General features: G+C 54.2%; 1 protein-coding gene across 8 annotated transcripts in view; it reads left to right on the top strand.

The window, feature by feature from the left end:
• The window catches only part of MICAL1 (microtubule associated monooxygenase, calponin and LIM domain containing 1), a 45,401-nt gene that overhangs the window by 682 nt on the left and 23,381 nt on the right, over nucleotides 1-21,338 (top strand). For 4 of the 8 annotated variants that reach the window (XR_012155885.1, XR_012155884.1, XM_073320482.1 and 1 more), the window contains exons 2-9: nucleotides 13,828-14,119; nucleotides 14,313-14,405; nucleotides 15,922-16,129; nucleotides 16,893-17,009; nucleotides 17,839-17,940; nucleotides 19,251-19,406; nucleotides 19,602-19,702; nucleotides 21,074-21,331. Coding sequence is in view for 6 of the 8 variants with exons in the window: in XM_073320482.1 (XP_073176583.1) it covers nucleotides 13,856-14,119; nucleotides 14,313-14,405; nucleotides 15,922-16,129; nucleotides 16,893-17,009; nucleotides 17,839-17,940; nucleotides 19,251-19,406; nucleotides 19,602-19,702; nucleotides 21,074-21,331 (1,299 nt within the window). In the remaining 2 variants the exon portion in view is untranslated. Of the gene's footprint in view, nucleotides 1-8,204; nucleotides 8,386-13,827; nucleotides 14,120-14,312; nucleotides 14,406-15,921; nucleotides 16,130-16,892; nucleotides 17,010-17,038; nucleotides 17,145-17,838; nucleotides 17,941-19,250; nucleotides 19,407-19,601; nucleotides 19,703-21,073; nucleotides 21,332-21,338 lie in introns of those variants that run through there. The other 4 variants (XM_073320486.1, XM_073320488.1, XM_073320484.1 and 1 more) reach the window with 3 other exon arrangements.

The raw sequence follows: 21,338 nt of genomic DNA on the forward strand, positions 1-21,338 counted from the left end.
GTGCAAAAGGCTTGCGGGTCGGCGGCTCCCAGCGCTGACTGCGCTTGGAGGAGCCAGGAGCACGCTGCCCCCCCAGGATCTGGCCCCGCGTTTGTCCCTGGAGTGAAGTCCGGCACTTCCCAGGACACGCCGCAGCGTGGCTATAGCCTGGAGGAATGCGGCTACCTGGCTCAGGGATTCCTCGCCGTCCCCCCTCCCTCCCCCCCCCTCGGTGACATGGCCTAGCAGTGGGTGATGGGGCTTTGGAGGCTGAGGCTGCCAGCCCAGGTCCTTCAAGGGGCACTTGGCCCAGCTCCTCGCAGCAGGGAGGAGTGAGATGCAGGGAGGCCAAGAGCTCCTAAAGACACTGGGCTGGGACCAGAAGGAGCCTTTCCTGTCACCTCGCTTGTACCCCCAGCTCGGCCTGTTTCCCCTGCTCTGGAGAATGACTGGCTGGTTTGTCTGACTCCCTAGCACCCCGCCCGGCCTGGGCCAGGAGCCCCAAGGCGTGTGTCAGGGTATGGACACACTCTGCCATGGGGACGGGCTGGGCGGGGAGGAACGTCAGGGCCGGGCTGCTGAGTCTTTCAGATGGCATTGTGCAGTCGTTTATCTGCCTGGACTCTGCCCACGGGCTGGCACCCACATGATCTGGGGGAATCTTTCCCCAGCCGGGCTGCCCTTTGTCTTTGCCTGTCTTTGGAGGGTAACCCTGTGGGGTCCCTGCCAGGAGCCAGCCCTGTTTTCCTGTGGGGTTGTGGGGGAGAATAGCCTCAAGGTCCCTCCCCGAGGTGGATCCTCCCTCCCTCAGGGAACTAAACCTTCCCTTGGTGGAGCACGACCCAAAGCATCACCCTTCACTTCTCCCCCTGCGTGGGCCGAGATCCCCTCCCGACTCCTGTTTCATGCTGCGTGTGGGGGGGAGGGGTTCTTGCCAGTCTCCCTCCCATCCCACCTGCCTCCCCCCTTCTGGCACTTTGCCCCTCTTTGCATTTGCCCCCCTTCTCACTTGCTGCCGTTTCTGCTCCCTTGGGAAAAAGGGGATATTTTCCTAGTGGAGGGGACAAGCTCCCTGCCTCCACTTCTCAGGGTTGAAGGGTTGTTATCCCTTCCCCCACAAACACACCCAGTGTTGAGGTGGGGGGCCTATTTCTCCCATCCCTTCCCCCCTCCCCTTGGAGCTCCATTCCAGGAGCCTGTTCCTAGGAGGCCGCTCCACTCCCGTTGGCATTAATGAGCTGAGGGTGCAGGTGCAGGCTGGGGCTGGGGGCTCCCATCTCTCTCCAGCCCAGGTGAGGAGCTGCATTCGCCACCTTCACTTTCGCTTTGCCCAGCCCCAGAGGCTGCAGGCTGGACTTTGCCCTGCTGCCCTGATAAAGCCACCCCTCCTGCTGGCACGTAGCTGGGCTAGGGTTAAGTCCGGCGTGCCCTCCGGTCTCCCTCGCCAGGGGCCAGGCAGACCGTCCCCAGCACCACACTCACCCGCTGGGATTGCTGTGGGCCACTTTAACGATTCCCCTGTTTCCATAAAGCCCGTCTCCATCAGCTGCTGTTTTGCTAGTTATAGCTAACGTCTGCCGTGGCTCCAACCGCGAAATGGGTCAGAGGGCCGAGCCCGCTCCTGACTGGGTCTGACAGCTAGGGATGGAGGGACAGTTTCTAGGAAAGGGAGATATGGGACTGGCTTTTGCCGCACATCGCATCCCCCCGGGAGCTCACGGTGGGGGGGGGGGGGGAAATGGGTGCAAGACAGCACCGGTTTTGTGGCGTTCAAGCCCGGAGCTCCTGAGCGTAGCAGGTATGAGATATTAATGTGGGCTGCAAGCCACAGGGTATCTCCAGCTCCTAGCAGCCCAGAGACGGCTCATCAGGCAGACAGGCCCCCGCATTTTTACGTCCATGTGGCGAGGAGCGTCTTGTGATTAAAACGCCATTGGGAACAACCGAACGAGGGAGAGCTGCAGGCCTCCCTGCCCCAGGCCCGCGCCACTTGTGTCCCTGCTGCTGAGTGGGGGCGGAGGGCAGGCAGTTCTTGTGCGGCCTGTTGCTTTCTCTGGGGCTCTCCAGTCCTCCCAGGGCAGCTTGAGGTTCTGCTGGGTGCGTGCGGTGGGGCAGGGGGCATATAGACTTTGTGCGTCGTTGCCGCTTGGGAACGGGCCATGGCTGTTTTGGCTGGAGGCTGCCTGTTTCATTAGCAGTAAGTGCTGTGGCAGGCAGGCAGAGTTGTAGGAAAGAGATCTATACTGAGCATACAGAGAGGCCAGGGTTCCCCGCGGAGAGGGACTGTGTATGTCCAATAGCCACCAGCTTGCACTCCTGAGCTCCAGGTGTCACCCCAAACTAGATCCCTCTGGAAACTTCTGGCTTCCTTTCTCCAGTCCTGTACACCTAAGTGAGCTCAGTCAAGTTCCTAGGGTGCCCACATCCCCCCAGGCCACCAGACCTGTTGCTGGCAGTCTTGGCCGGGAGGCTTAGAATCAAATGGGTCATGGACACTGAATTCTCTTATCATCCCCTAGAAGTGTGATTGCTCCAGAGCCAGGTAAGAGGCACCATTGATGGTGCAGGAGAAGCTTTCACTGTTCTGGGCGTACATTGGGAGATGCCATGAGAGACCAGCATGAGCCTCAGAGCCTGGATTCAGATGGAAAGATCTGGGGTGTCCAGAGCCAGGTTTTTGGTTCAGCCCATCGAGATGGCAGTAGAGTTAGATCTTTGGATCTTATCTTCCCCAAAGATCAGGGGGAGTTTGGACAAGGCGTTTGTTGGAGCCCCTCCCTCGCTCTAGCAGTAGCTACTTCATCAGGGTAACAGGCAGCTCTAGCCACATCACAAGAGATAACTTGTCCTGATGCTGAACGGTAGCTGATTGCACAGAGCAGGAGAGAAAGCAGCTAGTTACAGGCTGCCTGGTTAGGGCCCACAGGAGGAAATACTGAAGAGGAAGAAGAACCAGCGGGGGAGGAAATGAGGAAAATGTCACAAAGCTCAGTCACTCTGAGTTCCCCTAAAATTTTGTCACAAGTAGAAACTCCTATATGGTCCCTTTTATAGCCATGTCTTCTTAGACTGTCCTCCATGTCCTCTAGTTCCAGAGCCAGGTGCTGGTCAGTATCATCATATATAATTCACATACAAGCTATGTTAAAAGAACTTTATTAAGGTTGCAAAGTCAAGCATTCAAAAATGTTCTTGGCTAGCCAGTCCCAGTTTCCCTCTCTCATCCTGTGCCCCTTCCAGTCCCTGGGCCAGCTCATGTCAGACCCCTCCCCTCCCCCCCGGGTTCTTGCCCCGGTCTACATCTGTCCTTTACCCCAAACTTCCCCAGGTCCAGCTATTGTTCCCTATGCATTCATGTCAGGAACTCCTCCTCCACGCTGCTGGACAGACAGGCTCCCTCCTCTCAATTCAGATGCCCAGATCCAGACCCGGCTTGGCTCACAAAAGCCCAGAACTGCAATTGCTGAGAAAGTTCTGTTCAGTCCCGGGCTGGAGCATGCTCAGTTCATGCAGAATCTTCAGGGAATTAAGCTGCTAAAATCTAAGAAGTCTGTACTGAGCATAAGTGAACTGCGATTTTTTCAAAGGCTTATAACTGGGCCAAATTTGGGCAGATTTTCACATGGCCAGCAAAAGGCAATCCCTGATGCACAGGCCACCCTTCTGCCAAATTGCAAGACCCTGTGCCAAAGCATCAAGGAGAAAAGGTCACCAGGATTTTTTAATGTGGGCAAAACAATGGATTTGTCCTTAGCCCTGTTCTTGGATATGGCCACACTGGTTTGATTGGGATTTTCCAAAAATATTCAGCTTGAAGTGGACACCTGGCATAGAAAATTTCAGTCCAAACGGTTAAAGTTTGGCAAAGGGATATGCAACTGAAAACAGGGTCTTATAATGGGAGGCGTTGGGCAACCTTGATAGTAGGTGGTCCTCTATCACATAGAACTTCTGAATTCATAACTTAGTGGGAGAGTCAATGTGTCATGTGGGAGACATCGCCATCTAGTGGTTAACGTGCAGGCCTGTCAAGTCAGGACTCCTGGGTTCCATTACTGGCACCTGCTCTGTGGATTTGGGCAGGTCCTGTCTCTCTCACTTTTCCCATCTGTGAAATGGAGATAGAAAGATGGAGGGACAGGGAAATTAATGTGCCTTGAAGCCCCTGGGTTCTGTTCCTGACTCTGGTAGCTCTGAGGATCCAGTCCCCTTTTCTCCTCCAAGACTCAACAATAAACCAGTTCTTTCTTTTTTTCCCAGCTGAACAAAGAGGAACCACAGGGAGTTCTCTGCTGAACTTCAGAGTGGTGTTGTTATTGTGGACTCCAACCAAGCTGAGGGTTTCCACACAAACCTAGAGGAGTGACAGTGGTTCTGCTCTGAACTGCTTGTAAACTCAATAGATTAGACAGACATAGGGTGTGTCTACATTGGAGATGGGGGTGTATTCCCTTCTTGGGTAGACGCATGTATGTTAGCTTTGATCAGGCGAACGCGATACAAGTAGAAGAGTAGCCGGGGTGGGACGGGCTAGCATCCGAGTCAGTGCCTAGGGTCCCTGGGAAGGACTGTACTCAGGCAGTCAGCACTCACCCCACTGTAGCTAGAGGTCTGTTCTCAGTGCATTAGCGTGCATCTACCCACGCTGGAAATTACGCCTCCGGCTGGCATGCAGATACGCCCAAAGAGTCGGGGAAGGGGCGCCCGCATCCTGGCAGAACACTGGGTCGTCAGAATCCCCCCTGGTTTTAAGTAACCTCACGTGGAATGCGTGCGAAACGCTTCCGTGAGCACTGCCCTGTGAAGGGAGAGTGATGTCTTTTTGTCCAGTTTTACATGTAGATTTGAACCCACATTTTCTGCCTCGGTCACTCAGAGCCCACGTCCTCTGTGTGGGGTTTTCCTGGCCTCTTCCACCATCTAATTACTGTTCCTGCCTCTCGTCAGTTATTCATTGTTCCCGGGGCCGGTCTGACAAGCCACAACACATTCTCCATCAGATCCCAGCTAAAGACTCGGGGCCTGGTGTTCAGAGGTATAGATTATTACAGAGAGCAGTGTTTCCCAAACTTTTTGATACCAGGGACCGGCTTGCTGTCTTCCTAGACTATGTCAGGGAGATCTCAGGGACCAGCGCTGGTCCACGGACCAGTCATTGAGAAACGCTGACTTCGAGGGCCCCAGACAAGGTCAGGGCCCCATGGTGCTAGGTGCTGTACAAACACCCAGTAAGGGACATGCCCTGCTCTACATAGACAAGATAGATGAAGGGTGGGACAAGGTAATTGGCGGAGCTGGGATTAGAAGATGGCTTTCTTGGGTCCTGCTGCAGTGCCCTACCCCCTGGATCACACTGCCTTTCAGCCTGAGCCTCTGAAAGTCCAAGGGCCTGATCCAAAGCCCAGCGAAAACAATGGATGCTGTGTGCATCCAGCATCTCTGAAAAACCTTTCACAACTTCTTCCATGAGGCCTAAGAGAAATGAGTCAAGGCTGGTAATAAAATCCAACTCATTCCCTCTTTGAGGCTTGCCAGAACTGTCCGTTCTCCGTGTTTATTGTCCTAACCACAGCAAAACCGGAGGATGATAGACACACAACACGGCCTTGAATCACAGCCCTGTCTGACAACGACTCACGCTGTCGAGGAGGCGGAAGGGGAAAAGCAAAACAGTGGCACCAGAAGCAAATGAAAGAGACTGTTCCCCTGCGTAACCCAGCTTGCTTTCCATTGGGGTGGGGAGTTTGAGACTTGGTGACTTTGATATAATGCCATTCGCTGTTTACACTGGGCAGCATGCTCACTGAACTCCTTTAAAATTCCGTCTCCACATGGTTCGGGCCTGTCCCCATAGTATGTTGTAAACCAGTTTGGAAAATTAGAAAGGGGGGGCCAGATTTTGATCTCAGTAGTGCTGCTGTGAGTCTGGAGTAACTGAGCAGAGTTACTAAGACTAGAATCTGACCCAAACCTTACCCACTCAGGGCCAGACGTTCAGCAGCTCAGCTGCACCCGCAGTGGGGGGCCAGATTTTCACAAGAACTCACCACCCTCTTGAAAAATCTAGGCCCTTATTGGGGCGCTGAACTCTTGGGACATTGTGGCCCCAGGGATGGGTCTTGAGTTCATTTGAAATGGTGGCCCTAAGATTCTAAAATGCTTTATACTGCCCCCGACCCTCGGGAAAGCTCCTTGGGATGGACAAGTGAAATGCATTGTATCAGCACTAGGTCGTATGAGAATGTGATTTGGCCCCGTTTGTATTTCCCAGCCAAATCTGTGCTCTGAACTGGGTTAGCTGCTGGAGAAGAGTTTAAAGCCAGTCCCAGTGTAGACAGAGGCCTGGATCTGCTTGCAACGCTCAGTGTCATGGCACCTTACTTTTAGGCACCTAGAAAATCACAGGACCACTGTGAACCACAAAGTGGAGCTAAGCACCGGGGCCCCTGTACAATCACTAGGGGAAATGAGGCGTGTCAGAATGTGATCCACAAGGGCCAGCATGCTGTGGGGGGCATTCAAGCTGGCCAATGCGAGATGCCGACGAGAGGCATGTGTGCTGACCCCTGCCCCTCTCTCTCGGAGACCCTGTTCTAGGTTCCTAGAACTGCTGCGGGAGAGAGGATTTGAACCGGGGTCTCCCCAGTGTGCCTTGAGCTAGGGGATGGTCTGATGTGGTGATCCTTAGTCTCGCTTGCTGAAGCTGTTCCACTGTGGATAAATAATGAAACAATGATCTGGCCTGGACCAGAGAGGGAGGGAATTAACCCCGAGTCTTCTACTTCCCTGGTGAGTGCTCTAGCCACCGGGGATAAGACTTAGAAGGTGGGTGGCTCCACCGGGTCGTCCCGAGCTGGATTTTGAATGGGACCGGACCCGATCTGGGCTGCAGCCTCTGAGCTCGCCTTCCGGATCAGGCCGCATGTGCAATGTAGGTTGGCCGAGCGCCCAGTCCTCCCCCCGTTTGTGACTTGCTCTGGGGCTTAGGTGGGAGATTGGTCCCGGGTGCCTAAGGGAGGCAGCCGTGCCCATGCCCAGAGGCCAAACCTACAGGGGACGGTGGGTGGTATGTGGATCGCAACGGAGCCAAACCTGGGACTTTTGTGGATCTGGGCCGGAGGCCGTAACGTCCAACTGCCTTTTCCCATTGTGCTTTCCTTGTGCATTGCATTGTCCCATTGTACTGTTCAGCATTCACAGTGACTCATTTCCTGGCGATTGCTGTCTGGCTGAGCAGAGCAGATGGGCAAAGATGGGGATGAGAACGAGCTAGCCCCAAATAGCCCTCAATCCCCAGGAAATGCCCTGCGCTGTTTGTTCCAAGCTGAAGAGGAGGGACAACACCAGTGCGTGGCTCTTGACTGGTTGATGCAGTGGTGCTGGAGGTAGGGGTTCTGCTGCACCCCCTGGCTTGAGCTGGTAATAACGAACACCAAATACATGGTTTCCATCAGCAGCAGCCCCATCACAAAAATTGTTCCAGCACCCCCGGGTTGATGTGGTTTTAATTGGGCTGTAGATCGCCCTGAGTGATTCAGGTATCCCCAGTCACCTCTTGGCAGCGAATTGTTCTATTTTTGTGTGTGCCATAAATTACGTTTCATAACAGCGACAAACCACAGCAGGAAGTGTGTCTCACGGCAATTACTGAGCATGTTGGCTAGCTGCTCGCTCTGCCTTTGGCCCTGTGACGCCATGCCCCTGGGAAGACAATATAATTGCTCAAGTATGTGCTGCGTGATGCTTTCGAGGCTAGAGGGCCCGCTCCTTCCTAGCTTATGGCAATGTTCTGCTGCTTAAAAGCCATCCCACGGGGGGCGGGGGAATGCTGGGGCACTGGGCTGGGAATCCGGAGAGAGCTGGGGTTCAATTCCTAGCTCTGCCACAGGCTTCCTGCACAATCTTAATTTCTCCGTGCCTCAGTTTCCCCATCTATAAAATGTTTCCTTAACTCACAGAGCACAGCACCTTGGGCAGAGCGCCGATTCTGTGGCCCTGATATCTCAGAAGTCAGGGACTCCCACCACTCCAGTTGAAAAACATGTCCTAAGCTGAATAGGTGTCTAGATGGTTCTCATTCTGGCAATGAATTGATTAGGGATGTGGGAGAAGAGCCAGGGCAGAGATCTGCCCCAAATGAGTATATTACACTGACACAGTGGTAATGCTAAGGGATGATTGTGCCTCCCTGGTATGTCTCCTCAATCTAGGGCGGCATTGCTCAACCCAAGTACTGCTGCAGAGATAATCTCTAAGGTGCCACAAGGACTCCTCGTTGTGCGTGCTAGTCAATTACCCCATTGCTTCTGGAGGCTGATTGCCTTGCAAAACTGTTGTGGATGGAAAACTGCATTGTATTTCTTCGGTGCCTTTCCTCAAGAGCTCCCAGGGCTCTACAAACAGCAGGTAATTACATTGCATGAGACCCTGGGCTTAAAAGAATTAATAGTGAGCACCTCGTTACTCTTGGGGGTTGATAACCTCCATAATGACTTAAAAGTCCCCTTGTAAACATGGTACTTTCATTGGATCCTGAATTCTTCCCCCCTCCAAAGTTTTGTGCCATGTTGCATTGCGCTGTTAAGCAATTGCTGTGTTTCGCCCCAGAGACACTTGCACTTTAGACTGTAAGTTCTTTGAAGTAGGGACTGTCACTTATTATTTGTACAGCACCTAGCACAATGGAGGCTGTAGGCATTACCACGATGTAAGTGTTTAAATAATAATAATTTAAAGAGATGAGACCTTTTACTCCCTAAACTCAATGGAAAGGAGTCAGGACAGCGGAAGGGTTTAGAGGCAATCCCTTCTAATGCCTCTTCCTTGGAGGAGTCCCCTAATTTGTATCCTGATTGCCTTCACTTGTCAGTTCCATTCCAAGTCTGTGTAATTTGCAAGTCAAATGCAGGCATTCCCTGGCTGGAAGCTTATATAAAGTCTGCTGCAGTTTCCACGGTAAACATCTGATGAAGTGAGCTGTAGCTCACGAAAGCTCATGCTCAAATAAATTGGTTAGTCTCTAAGGTGCCACAAGTCCTCCTTTTCTTTTTGGAAACAATACTGTGTGCTTTGTGCTTCTTGTCTCGCCTGCAATAAAGATCCTGGAATTGGAACTTGCCTGGCAGTGAGTTTGTGTCCGAGGTAGGAGAGAACACATAACAGGCTGGGGTTTGCAGTACTACCCAGTGTAGTGTATTGAGGACTGTGTTGGAATTGCAAGATATCATTTTAAGAGCGGGGAGGGGTGTTCCCTTAGCTTGTAGGCTAAGGGCCAGGGTTCTGTGGCAAAGAGTATGCGATCAGAGTCAGACATCGGAGTCAGTTTGGGGCCAGCCAGCCTACAGTAAGGTGGGGTGGGTCATTCCTTGCTGTTTAGGGAGCAGCCTGCTTTGTTTCTCTCTGTTTTGGGTTCTTGTGTGTTCTGGATCAGTGGCTCTCAACCTTTCCAGACTACTGTACCCCTTTCAGGAATCTAATTTGTTTTGAGTACCCCCAAGTTTCAACTCACTTAAAAACAACTTGCTTAGAAAATCAGACATAAAAATAAAAAAGTGTCATAGCCACTAGGACTGAATTGCTTCCTTTCTTGTTTTTACCATATAATTATAAAATAAATCCATTGAAATACAAATATTGTACTTGCATTTCAGTGTATAGTATATAGAGCAGTATAAATGTATGTATATGTGAAATTTTAATTTGTACTGACTTGGTTAGTACTTTTTCTGTAGCCTGTTGTACAACTAGGCAAATACCTAGATGAGTCGATGTACTCCCTGGAAGAGCTCTGCATACCCGCAGGGGCCTGCGTACCCCTGGTTGAGAACCACTGTTCTGGATTCTAAGACATAAAGCAGTGCTATGTTCCAAGCTTCCAGCAAGAGTATGAAATATTTTTTATCCCGATAACACCTAGAGCAGCAGTTAACTCTAAACAAAGGCCTTGGGGCTTGCTGGGGTTTCTGCACTACTGCAGTCAGGCCAAGGTGCTATTCATGCCGGCAGATCTCTGCCCTGCTTGAAACCAGGGGAAGCTGCACCAGTGCAAATGGCAACTCGGAGCCCGTCTACACTGGGGATTTGCCCCGGGGCAGCTAAACTGGTGGCTGGACTCTCACGTATGGACAAGGGCTAAACAGAAGGCGCTGGAGGAGGGGGTAAGATTCCTGATCCCATTGAAGTCGATGACAAAACTCCCGCTGATTCTGGGGGGAAGGGGAGTCAGATGTGGGCAGCGCAAAAGGGCAACTTATACAAAGTCATTTACTCTAACCACCAGCCGCCACCCACTTTGGGTAGATTCCAGACACCTCTGCTGCTTTCTGTTCTCTTTCCTAATCTTCCCCCTCCCCAGCTGGCAGCCAGCTGGTCTCTTGGGGAGCTTGAGAGGGGCATAAATCCGCTCTGCTGTTTAGATTGTAAGGGGAGAGCTCTGCCCTCTTGTTATTCAGACCCATGAGCACCCATGGCTCTGCATACACAATATCCATAACGCCTGCAGCGCTGAAGCCAGGTCGGTGGCCGCTGGGATGCAGTAGATGCGGACTGAGAGGGGCCTGAAGTCTTTTGCAAGGCTGCTGAAATCTGGAGCTGCGGCTGGTCCCCACTCACATCCGGCCCGCTTAGAAATTCATGCAGTAGCCCTGGGCCCCTGTCTGGCAGGGAAACCTCCTGCCCTCCCGAAACTGAATGGGTGATAAAGAGGAAGAAGAATGGTCCCTCTGATGCCACAGGAAAAGACTTTGAAACTCCCCAGATCCACTTTTTTCAGAGTAGCAGCCGGGTTAGTCTGTATTCGCAAAAAGAACAGGAGGACTTGTGTACTTGTGTACAGATCCACTTCGTGTGTTTCAGGTGCACAGTTGCACACAAGAAATTACCCAGCACTGAAGCCAACTTGCTGAAGAGGCTGATTGCTACAATTCTCTGGTCAGAACTGTCACACTTGGCTCCTAAATCCCAGAGGGGATATCCAGAGGGGCTGAACATCTGCAGCTCCCAAGGAGGTTGGTGGAGTGCGTGGGTGGCTTAGATTCGGGTGTCTAAATGTGGCCACAGGAGCCTTGCTTTGTGCACCAGATCATAGAATCATAGAATCATAGAATATCAGGGTTGGAAGGGACCCCATAAGGTCATCTAGTCCAACCCCCTGCTCAAAGCAGGACCAATTCCCAGTTAAATCATCCCAGCCAGGGCTTTGTCAAGCCTGACCTTAAAAACCTCTAAGGAAGGAGATTCTACCACCTCCCTAGGTAACGCATTCCAGTGTTTCACCACCCTCTTAGTGAAAAAGTTTTTCCTAATATCCAATCTAAACCTTCCCCACTGCAACTTGAGACCATTACTCCTCGTTCTGTCATCTGCTACCATTGAGAACAGTCTAGAGCCATCCTCTTTGGAACCCCCTTTCAGGTAGTTGAAAGCAGCTATCAAATCCCCCCTCATTCTTCTCTTCTGCAGGCTAAACAATCCCAGCTCCCTCAGCCTCTCCTCATAACTCAAATCAGATCTGAACGCTCTGCCTAGAGCTTTTTAGCCTACGCTCTCTCTGCTCTTCCTGTAGCGGATGCTAGCACAGAGCCGCAACATGCCCCCGGCACAGCCTTGTCCACACCCCCACACACAACCAACCCCTGCCGCAGCGTGCCAGGCACTATCCTGTCACCCAACCCCAACACCCGCCCCCACACACCCATTTTGCGCCCGACATCCCTGTCCCCAGAGCTGTGCCCGCCCTGCTTCCCTAGCCCCACTCACTGATGTGGTCCAAGGCCCCGGTGCAGAAGTGCCCATAGAACTTCTTGGCGCCCAGCACCCGCAGGTCGTGGGTGGTGAAAGGCCAGAGGTGCAGCACGTTGTTGCGGAACTCACTGCCGCAGGAAGAAGAGGATCTGGATCTTTATCTTGTGGCATATCGAAGACTGTGTTGCATTCAATGAAGTGATCCAATGAAGCTCACAAAAGCTTATGCTCTAATGAATTTATTAGTCTCTAAGGTGCCCCAAGTCCTCCTTTTCTTTTTGTGTTGGAAGTGCAAGCTATCTCTTTAAGGTGGGTGTGGGTTCCTGATCCGGCTTGCAGGCCAAAGGCTCTCTGTAGCAACAGTGTGATCCAGCACTGAGTCAGTCTGAAAAGAACCAGTGTAGAAATGAACAAGGCGGGGTGAATTGTGCCTCTCTGCCTTAGGGAGCAACCTTTGTTTTGTCTCTCTCTCTCTGTTTTTTGTTGCTGCGTGTTTGTGACACTCTGTATTTCAGGGGAACATCCTGCACCCCCGTGTTCATCCTTATAATATGATTGTGTGGTATCCAATGCAAAGTTTGTCATGTTGGGTGTCTTCGGAAGGCTCGTGATGCACTGAGCATTGTTGTTATAGTAATGTTATAGGTTGTAATTTCATGTATAGAGTTACGAGGCTGAAAATGTGTCCTCATGGCTTTAAACAAGCCCAGGCAAAACTCTCCAGGAGCAGAGGGGCAGTTCACACCTCATCAGGGCATGTATGGGACCAACCAAGCCTCACAGGAACAAAGGACACTAGCCTAGGCAGCAACAAAGGATCTGTTGGACTCTTGAGTGAGTCACCCCCCTTCCCTGGGTCAGTGCGGGACTATGATGAGGTAATGCTCACCTGACTCTAAAGGGTGGGGGGGGGCAAAGCCAAGAGGGAAGAAAGAACATGATAAAAGGGAGAGACGTTTGCTAGGCTCTCTCTCTCTCTGTTCCACCTCCACCTACAGACGTCACCACCAAGCGACTGAAGCGCTGCTCAAAGGGGAGAGCCTGGCTGAAGGGCAACCAGCCAGCCTGTGGTGAGAAGCATCTAAGTTTTTCAGGGCACTGAAAGTGTTAAGATCCACTTAGAATGTGTTTTGCTTTTATTTCATTTGACCAAATCCGACTTGTTGTGCTTTGATCTATAATCACTTAAAATCGATCTTTTGTAGTTAATACATTTGTTTGTTTATTCTACCTGAAGCAGTGTGTTTGGTTTAAAGCATGTCAGAGACTCCCCTTGGGATAACAAAGTCTGGTACATATCAATTTCTTTGTTAAATTGACAAACTCATATAGGCTTGCGGCATCCAGCGGGCATAACTGGACAGTGCAAGACGGACGTTCCTAGGGTTGTGTCTGGGACCGGAGATATTGGCTAGTGTCATTTAGTTGCACAATCCAAGCAGCGGCTGGCCAAAAGTGCTCACCCATGTATCTGGGAGCAGCTTACATGTGAGAGGCAGTGCGTGAACAGCCCAGGAGTGGGGGGTCTCGCAGCAGAGCAGGGTAAGGCTGGCTCCCAGAGCCGAGGACTGGAGTGGCCTAGAAGGTCACTGGTCCAGATAACACCAGGGGAATGTCACGGTGTTATCTTTCTGGATTCTAAGAATAAAAACAGTGTTCTTTTGCAACCTCCCAGCAGCGTATTTGATGTTTCTATCCAACATCTTTGTGTGTAAGCTGTGAAATGTAACATAGCTGAAGGCTATATTAGGCCTTAATCTTTTGGCACAAGCAGTAGACACTCATGCTTTTAGCTCTGAAGCTCTTGGGTTCAAATCCTGCCGTTGCCCAAATGGGGTCTGTTATAATTGAACAATTAGCTTGGTACATCGTGGGTTTCGGTGTGGGTATATGTGTGTGTCCCTTCTCTGCAGCATCAGGGGTTGGCTATCTAGTGGCAGCAGACCGGGCTATGTGGTCCGATCCGCTACAGCGAGCCCGTGGTCCTGGTTTCCCTTCCCCTGTGTCATGCCTTGGGGTAACGTCTGTGAAATGGGGGTTGTTTGAGAGGTGGCTTCTCCGCAGCGCCTCCCTCGCTCAGTCTGTGCTTTGCTCACTCTTTTCCAGACTCCCTTCTTGACCCCGAGCACCCAGGATGAACACTCAGGATGGGGAGCAGGGTAACCCGGCTCACTCCCTTTTCGAAACCTTCCTCCATGCCAGCCACTGCCAGGAGGTGCTGGACAGCTTCCAGGCCTTATGTGGGCAACTGGATCTGGAGCACAAGGGCCAGCTGCCATTCTACCGTAAGCTCAAGTCCTGCCTTAACGACTGGAGTGCCAAGGACCTGTGGGGCAAGCTGGATAAGAAGGCTGGACACAAAGACTATGACCAGGGAAGGGCATGTGCCAACACCAAGGTGAGAAGGGAGGGCATGGCTGGTATAACCAGGGAAGGGCCCCTGTTGAGAGCAAGGGGGAGGTATTACACAGGCTAATTGTGTGATTTGCCTCCTTCTAGTGGCAGGTCCAAGTAACTGTAACAACTTACTACTAAGTTATAGCTAATGGAGCTGCTCTTTTACCTCAAGTGGTGGGGGCTTGTGCTTCCAGTATGGGGAATCGTGGGTTCGAATCGTGGGTTCGAATGTCAACAGTGGTGTTTGTCTGAAGGCAGCTGTGGTTCGTTGCACCGAGACATTTCAGGTCAGAGCCGGGGGTGCGTGGGGCGCATTGCTGGTGCGGGGTGAGCCCAGAGCGAGGTGATGACCACGCTGTCTTCAGGGCTGAAGTGTTTGTCCTCTCCAGGCAGAGCTGAGCGGATCAGACAGGGTATCTGAGCACCCTGGGTTGCTCCTGATAGGATGTGCAGTGGCTTGCGATGTTGACACTGTGAATAAATAGGTCTTGGCAGTTCAACAACCCCACCTGTGATGCAAATCAGGCCCCTGGCTCGAAGGGCAGGCATGGTGCAGCGTCCTGGTGAGCTCTGCCTGTGCCAGTATGTTTCGGGAAATCTCCTACTTGGACCCTGTCTCCACTAGTGCTCCAGGCGGGAGTGTTCCCGAAACCCTCATGCTGGCTAGGCCGGGGGTCGTACGGCATGTTTGCTCTGTCCAAGGCCCCGGGGCGTGCAGGAGGGGTGGGGGGCTAGGAGCCAGGAACTCCCACACCCCAACACTGATTCCCTGGGCGGTTGAGCTCTCTGCTTATGTCCCCTTGTGGAGAACAGGGAGTTAATGGCTTCCTTGCAGGCAGTGTCAGTGCTGGGGGGGAGTAGGGGGTGGTGCTGTTCAGTCTAACTTGGGAGAGATTAGATCCCCCATTATCTGTCCTTGGATGAGAACAACTGGGACCGAGACTAAAACACATTGTTTTAAAACCTGCAAGGGTTCAGCTCGCTGAATTCCCAGCAGGGGGAACGTGGGGCTTCCTTGTCTACGCTGAGGAATTCAGCCATCAGTGTGTGGTACCCCTTTAAGGGCTGAGCTTCCCAGGCAGAGAGTCCGCAAAGAGATCTTCCACGAGCATCTCGGGCACTGAGTGTTCATTGGACACCACCCAGCATAGCTGCACTGGTGCAAACCCACAGGACTGACACACCGAGCTGCTGCTTGTGCTGGGGGTAGCTCACCCCTGCTCGAATCCGGGGCTAGCTGCACGGGTGCAAATCCCAGCAGCTAGAGGCTTTGCCCATCCCCAGGGGTTTGGATGGGGGGCTGCAACCAGGATAAATCCCCAGTGCAGACAAGGCCAGGGTTTTTAGCAGATCACCGTGATTCTGGCCCAGTGAAAATGGAGGGAGTCGGACCCGCTGTGGGACGAGGGGAGACCAGAGCTGGAGGACTTTCTGGCCTGGGGTTTGCATGCGCTTCCCTACCAGTGGTGTGACTCGTGCCCTGTGTCAAAGGGGGTTGGCGCGATTTCCTGACTCGGTCAACTTGGACGGAGTCACCTGGCTATTGCAGTACAGACCCCCTGCTCCCTCCCGTCTGCAATACGCTTGCCTCACCCCAGTCCTCAGCCCTGCCAGGTCTTGAGATCCCAGCCAGGCCTAGTCTCCCCTCCCTCAGCTAGTCAGGCCCTTCTGCCCCCCAGGGGGACAGACGTGCCCGTCCCAGGAGATCAGCACTGGGGTACCTGGTGGGCTTATTCCGACCTATAAGCGGGGAGCCCCCTGCGTTCTGCCCCGGGCACCCAGCTCTGACACTGCCCCTTCCAGTGCCTGATCATCGGGGCAGGCCCCTGCGGGCTCCGCACCGCCATCGAGCTGGCCTTCCTGGGGGCCCACGTCGTGCTGGTGGAGAAGAGAGACTCCTTCTCCCGCAACAACGTGCTGCACCTCTGGCCTTTCACCATCCACGACCTGCGGGTGCTGGGCGCCAAGAAGTTTTACGGGCGCTTCTGCACCGGGACCTTGGATCACATCAGTGAGTGGGGCTGGGGAAGCAGGGCGGGCACAGCTCTGGGGACAGGGATGTCGGGCGCAAAATGGGTGTGTGGGTGTTGGGTGACAGGACAGTGCCCGGCGCGCTGTGGCAGGGGTTGGTTGTGTGTGTGTGTGTGGGGTGGGGGTGGACAGAGCTGTGCCGGGGGCATGTTGCGGCTTGTGGGGATTGTGGCAGTGAGGGGCACCTGCGGCTGGGGTTGTGGGGGAGGCTGGTGGAATGGCCAAAGTGCCCTGTGGTTGTGGCTGGGTGAGCTGGGGTCTGGGGCCCGGCTGTCCCAAAGGGAGCCCCATCCCAGCGTGCCCCCGGAGACGCTACTGTGGATTTCAGCTCCCCCCACGCTCCGTTTCACACCAAGGGCAGCTTTGCCCCCGGCCTGCACAATAAACACAGCTGGCACCTGCCTTCTGGGGCCGAGCCCCATCTCCCATGCTCTTCGACCTGTGTCTGCACATCAAAGGGGTCCCCCCACCCCAGCGCTGCTCCAGGGGATTCTGCAGTAGCAGCTGCCCTCCCCGGTAAAGCATCCTGCATCCCATGGTGGGGAGAGGTCCGGGCCCCAAGTCTGTAGCTGGCAGGCAAATAGCTAGGGAGCTGCCTTGGGTCAGATAGCAGGGAGTGGTCGGAGTCTGTGACCCACAGGGCAGGGGAGCTGAGTGGGGGATGGACTTGAATGGGCTTTGTCTGCGGCTGAGCTCTGGGGAGCTTTGATTTCTGCTCACTCGCTCTGTCTTTCTCTCTCCAGGTATCCGTCAGTTGCAGCTGATCCTCCTGAAGGTCGCCTTGCTCCTGGGGGTTGAAGTTCATGTCAATGTGCAGTTTGAGGGGCTCATCCCCCCCGCAGAGAAGGGAAGCGGACGGGGTAGGGAAGCCGGAGCCTTGTGGCCTGGACTCATTCCAGCTGTCACTGGCTGAAATCCAGCTTGTCCTGTGCTGACGGTGCAGCTCATCGCGGAGGGGCTGTCCTGGGGTCGGGGGATGCAGAGAAGTGCCCCAGGTGTGCGTGAATTTTTCTGAGATCACACCGAGGGGTTCAAGCAGCCCCATCACACTGCTGGCACCTCCACCTAGGGCTAGGCTGTTCCCTGGAGTTCAGGGAGATCTGCCTCCAGACAGAATCATAGAAGATCAGGGTTGGAAGAGACCTCAGGAGGTCATCTAGTCCCACCCCCTGCTCAAAGCAGGACCAACACCAACTAGGCGTAGGTTGAGGAGGGGTTGGGGGATTTATCCCCTTTGCCTGCTAAATGCTGCTGACCAAGACTGAAGTCTCTGCAGAGGACTAACGCACTCGTGACATGGTTTTGAGCTGTGGGTCGATTTCCCCTCAGTCCCCTGAGGTTTTTGTTTTATTTGAAATAATGATACCGGTGCCTCCACAAATGCCAATCCAGCTTCACAAACTCCTCCCCTCTCTGGGGGGTGGGGCCAATACCATTATCCCCATTGTTCAGATGGGGAAACTGAGGCATGGAGCGGGGGAGTGACTCACCCAAAGTCATGCAGTGAGTTACTGGTAGAGCTAGGATTAGACCCCAGAACTCCTGACGATGAGCCATGAGCTCAAACCACTAGACCGCACCCCCCTCGTTATGTATAAACGTTCCTGGCAGGGGGACGGGGGAGTTTTCATACTGGGGTGTCGCTCAGGCCCCCTCCGACGCCCCCCTCTCCATTGTCTTTCTCCGCAGGTGGTGCCTGGAGGGCTGCGCTCCAGCCCAGCTCCTCTCCCGTGGGGCAGTATGAATTTGACGTCCTCATCTCAGCTGGAGGAGGCAAATTTGTGCCTAAAGGTGAGGGCTTGCTCCCTCATGAGCTGCAGCTAGCGTGTTCCCCTCCCTTCCAGCCTGGCTAGAGCGCGGCGGGGAGCACTCCATCTCCTCTGTTGCTTGATGTTCCTTCTCCTCTACCATGAGGGCAAGTACAGTCCCCACAGGGCTCGGGGGCTGATGGGGGGGCCCCTCTTGGGCCAGACGCACCCCCGGTACCCAGGGGCTGGCCAGCAGCATTGGCCAAGGAGGGGCCAGTGCTCGCCACCCTTCTCAGGGTGGCCGGGCTAAGGGAAAACAATGGAGCCTCTGGTCACGTCAGCTGGGCCGATGGGCCCCGGGACCCTGATCGAGTCTCTTCTCACGGGTGAGGGGGGCGGAGAGAGAGGCTGCAGGGCCTGCGTGGGAATGGATGGGGGTCGTTCTCTCTCGGCTCAGTTCCTCGTGGGTCCCCACCCAGTGGGGCTGGAGTCTCTCGGCCTGGGGCGGGCTGGGGGGGGGAAATGCAGCGCTCTCTGGAGCAGGGCATGTGCATGAGCCAGGCAGCTTGGAGCCACGGCTTGTACCGTGAAGGGTCTGAAATGCAGCTGCGGGGGAAACGGGGGAGGGGGAGAAGAGGCCTTGAGACAGGTCGGCTCCTGATAGCCGGTGCTGCTCACGCCACCCGCTGAGGCGTGCCCCGAACATCTGCAAGGCCGTGGCCGCAGGGCTGGCCAGCTGCTGCCTTAAAATGCATGTAGCATCATGCAGCGGGGCATTCCCAGTGCTTGCACCGGGGCCCCTACGGCCCAGAACTGCCTGGCCTCCAGGCCCGCCCCTTCCCTGAGAAAACCGAACAGCGGGGGACCTCCCTTCCTGGGCCACTGTCCCCCCAGTCTCCTAATGGTGCTTCCCTCACTCCCCAGCGTCTGTGCTGGGCCGGGAGCTCCTGGGGGCAGGGAGCGATTCCCCCTCGGTGCTCAGTAATCGGTACGTGGTCCTGCCCTCTGGCTGCACATTGCTAGCTTGGTGCTGGCCCAAGGAGGATGGGGGGTTCAGAGCTGGGGCTTGGTCCAGGCCCTTCTCAAACCCTACTCCTTCCACGGCTGGCACTTGCTCCAGACGCAGCGCCCTGGATGTCGGGCTGGGTGGTTCTTGGAGCAGCCGAATAGCAGACAAGGATGCTGTGCCCCGGGGGGCATGTCCTGACCCTCGCCAGCCTGATTCGACCTGCACCCCTCTTCTCTGCCTCCACACCCCACAGGCTTTTCCCTGCGCTGCCAATGCCCCCTTTCCTGGGGGCTAGGAAGGGCCCCAGCAGGCCTGACGGGCGCGGTGTCTGTGTCTGTCCCCAGGGTTCAAGCGGAAGGAGATGCGTGGGAAGCTGGCGATCGGCATCACCACCAACTTCGTCAACCGCCACAGCCGGGCCGAGGTGGAGGTCGCCGAGATCAGCGGTGTGGCCCGCATCTACAACCAGCAGTTCTTCCAGAACCTCTACAACAAAACAGGTGGGCAGGGCCTTCCCCCGTCAGCTAATCCCCTGCCCTGCGCATCCCCCAGGGCTGCAACAACCCGCACCCTGCCTGCCTGTGAATGGAGCAGGCTGTAGGGCAGCTGCCCGCTCTTGGACGGCATTCTCGCGCCAGCTCTCTCGGCCCGGCTCCACCTCAACCCTCTGTTTATCCCCCTTTGCCCCGTGCCAGGTATCGACTTGGAGAACATTGTCTACTACAAAGACGACACCCACTATTTTGTCATGACGGCCAAAAAACAGAGCCTGCTCAGAAAGGGGGTCATTGTCCAGGTGAGGGGGCCCAGCGTGGACGTGGGGAGGAGACTGGCCGCCGTGGGATGGGAGAGATGGGACCAGATAGCCGAGTTCACCAGGGCACCGGCTTGCGTTTCATGCGCCCAGCCTGTTGGAACATAAGGAACGTGTACGTGTAGGTGCTACCATCCCGGCGGTGCTTGCTAGGGCTGGGGGCAGTGCCTGGCTGGGAGGCCTCCAGAGGACAGAAATGGTGCTGGGGATTCGCTGAGGGGCACTTCTCTCTCTCTCTCTCGGGTATGGCTGGCCCACAAGCACTGGGAGTGGCTGCCGCTCCAGCTGACATACCCGAGCTAGCTTTAACGCAGGTTGCTCGGGTCCCTGCCCGGCGGAGCTGTTTCAGTGTGTGAAGTTCCAGGTGGGTGTGGACAGCTCATGCTGCCATGGCTTCAGGGCTCCAGTACCCAAGCTAGCTAGATTAAAGCTGGCGTGGCTACCGCAGCTCAAGGTGCAGTCACACTCAGGGGCTGCAGTGTAGACGTACCCTGGGCCAGTGCATCAGTCTGGTGCTAAGAGTAGAGTGCTGCTGGAAAGACCATTTTTCAGACCTAAAACGCAGGTGCCAACCACTAACGCTCTATGGAACTCCTTGCTGGAGTGGGTGTGTCCTGGCAAATTTCCATACAGGTGTTAAATCCTGCTGACCTACATCGCTCCTTGTGGTTTCAGTGGGATACGTTATGTCAAAGTTTGACTCAGGCTCACAATTTATCAGACCGCTCTGTTTTATTAGCAAAGCTGCTCTGCTAATACATTTAGAAGTGAGCCCCCCGAGTGGGGCTTGTGTCTCTTAATTTATACAGCTTGCTGGAGAACAAGTTACAGAGAAGTTACAGACAAAAGAAGAAAAAGATTTTAGTCACCACCCTTCGAGATCCCTGAGACCAGTCACGTATCTTCAATTACCTGCCACCCTTAACAATCTCCTTTAACAGCTTCCAGTTAACTTAACTAATTGCCCTTCACACCTTCCATTCTGATGGCTGCTTCTTAGACGTGCTGGCTCTATCTTAATTGCTTCTCCATTCAAAAGCTAACTGTCCCTACGTGTGCTCCCTCAGATACTTTGTAACATGTTTTGGCATGCCCTCTCATATACAATATATCCAGCATGTCCCCTTATACAATGTTATACTTATACAATGTTATACTTCCACAGTTATAACTTTATATTTCCTGCCCATGCCTGTTGCTGTGTACTCTTATTCAGCTGCCATGTTCCACCTCAGAGGTGGCTGCATCTTGATAGGTGGTGAAGTGATCCCTTTGCTTTACAAACAAATACGCTTTTGGGCACCTGTGCCAGGAATCCCCTTTTGAGTAACACCCTGCCCCCCATTCCCGTAGGACAAAGCGGACATAGAGAGCCTGCTGTCTGCTGAGAACATCAGTCAAGAAGCCCTCCTCAGCTATGCCAAGGAAGCCGCCAACTTCTCCACCAACTACCAGCTGCCTGACTTGGAGTTCGCTCTGAACCACCGGAACTGCCCGGACGTCGACATGTTTGACTTCACCTGCATGAACCGCTCGGAGAACGCAGCCCTGGTACGCGAGTGCCACGGGGCCCGGCTGCTCATCGGGCTGGTGGGAGACTGTCTGGTGGAGGTCAGTG

The sequence above is a fragment of the Lepidochelys kempii genome, chromosome 21 (assembly GCF_965140265.1).
Source record: "Lepidochelys kempii isolate rLepKem1 chromosome 21, rLepKem1.hap2, whole genome shotgun sequence".
Lineage (NCBI taxonomy): Eukaryota > Metazoa > Chordata > Testudines > Cheloniidae > Lepidochelys > Lepidochelys kempii.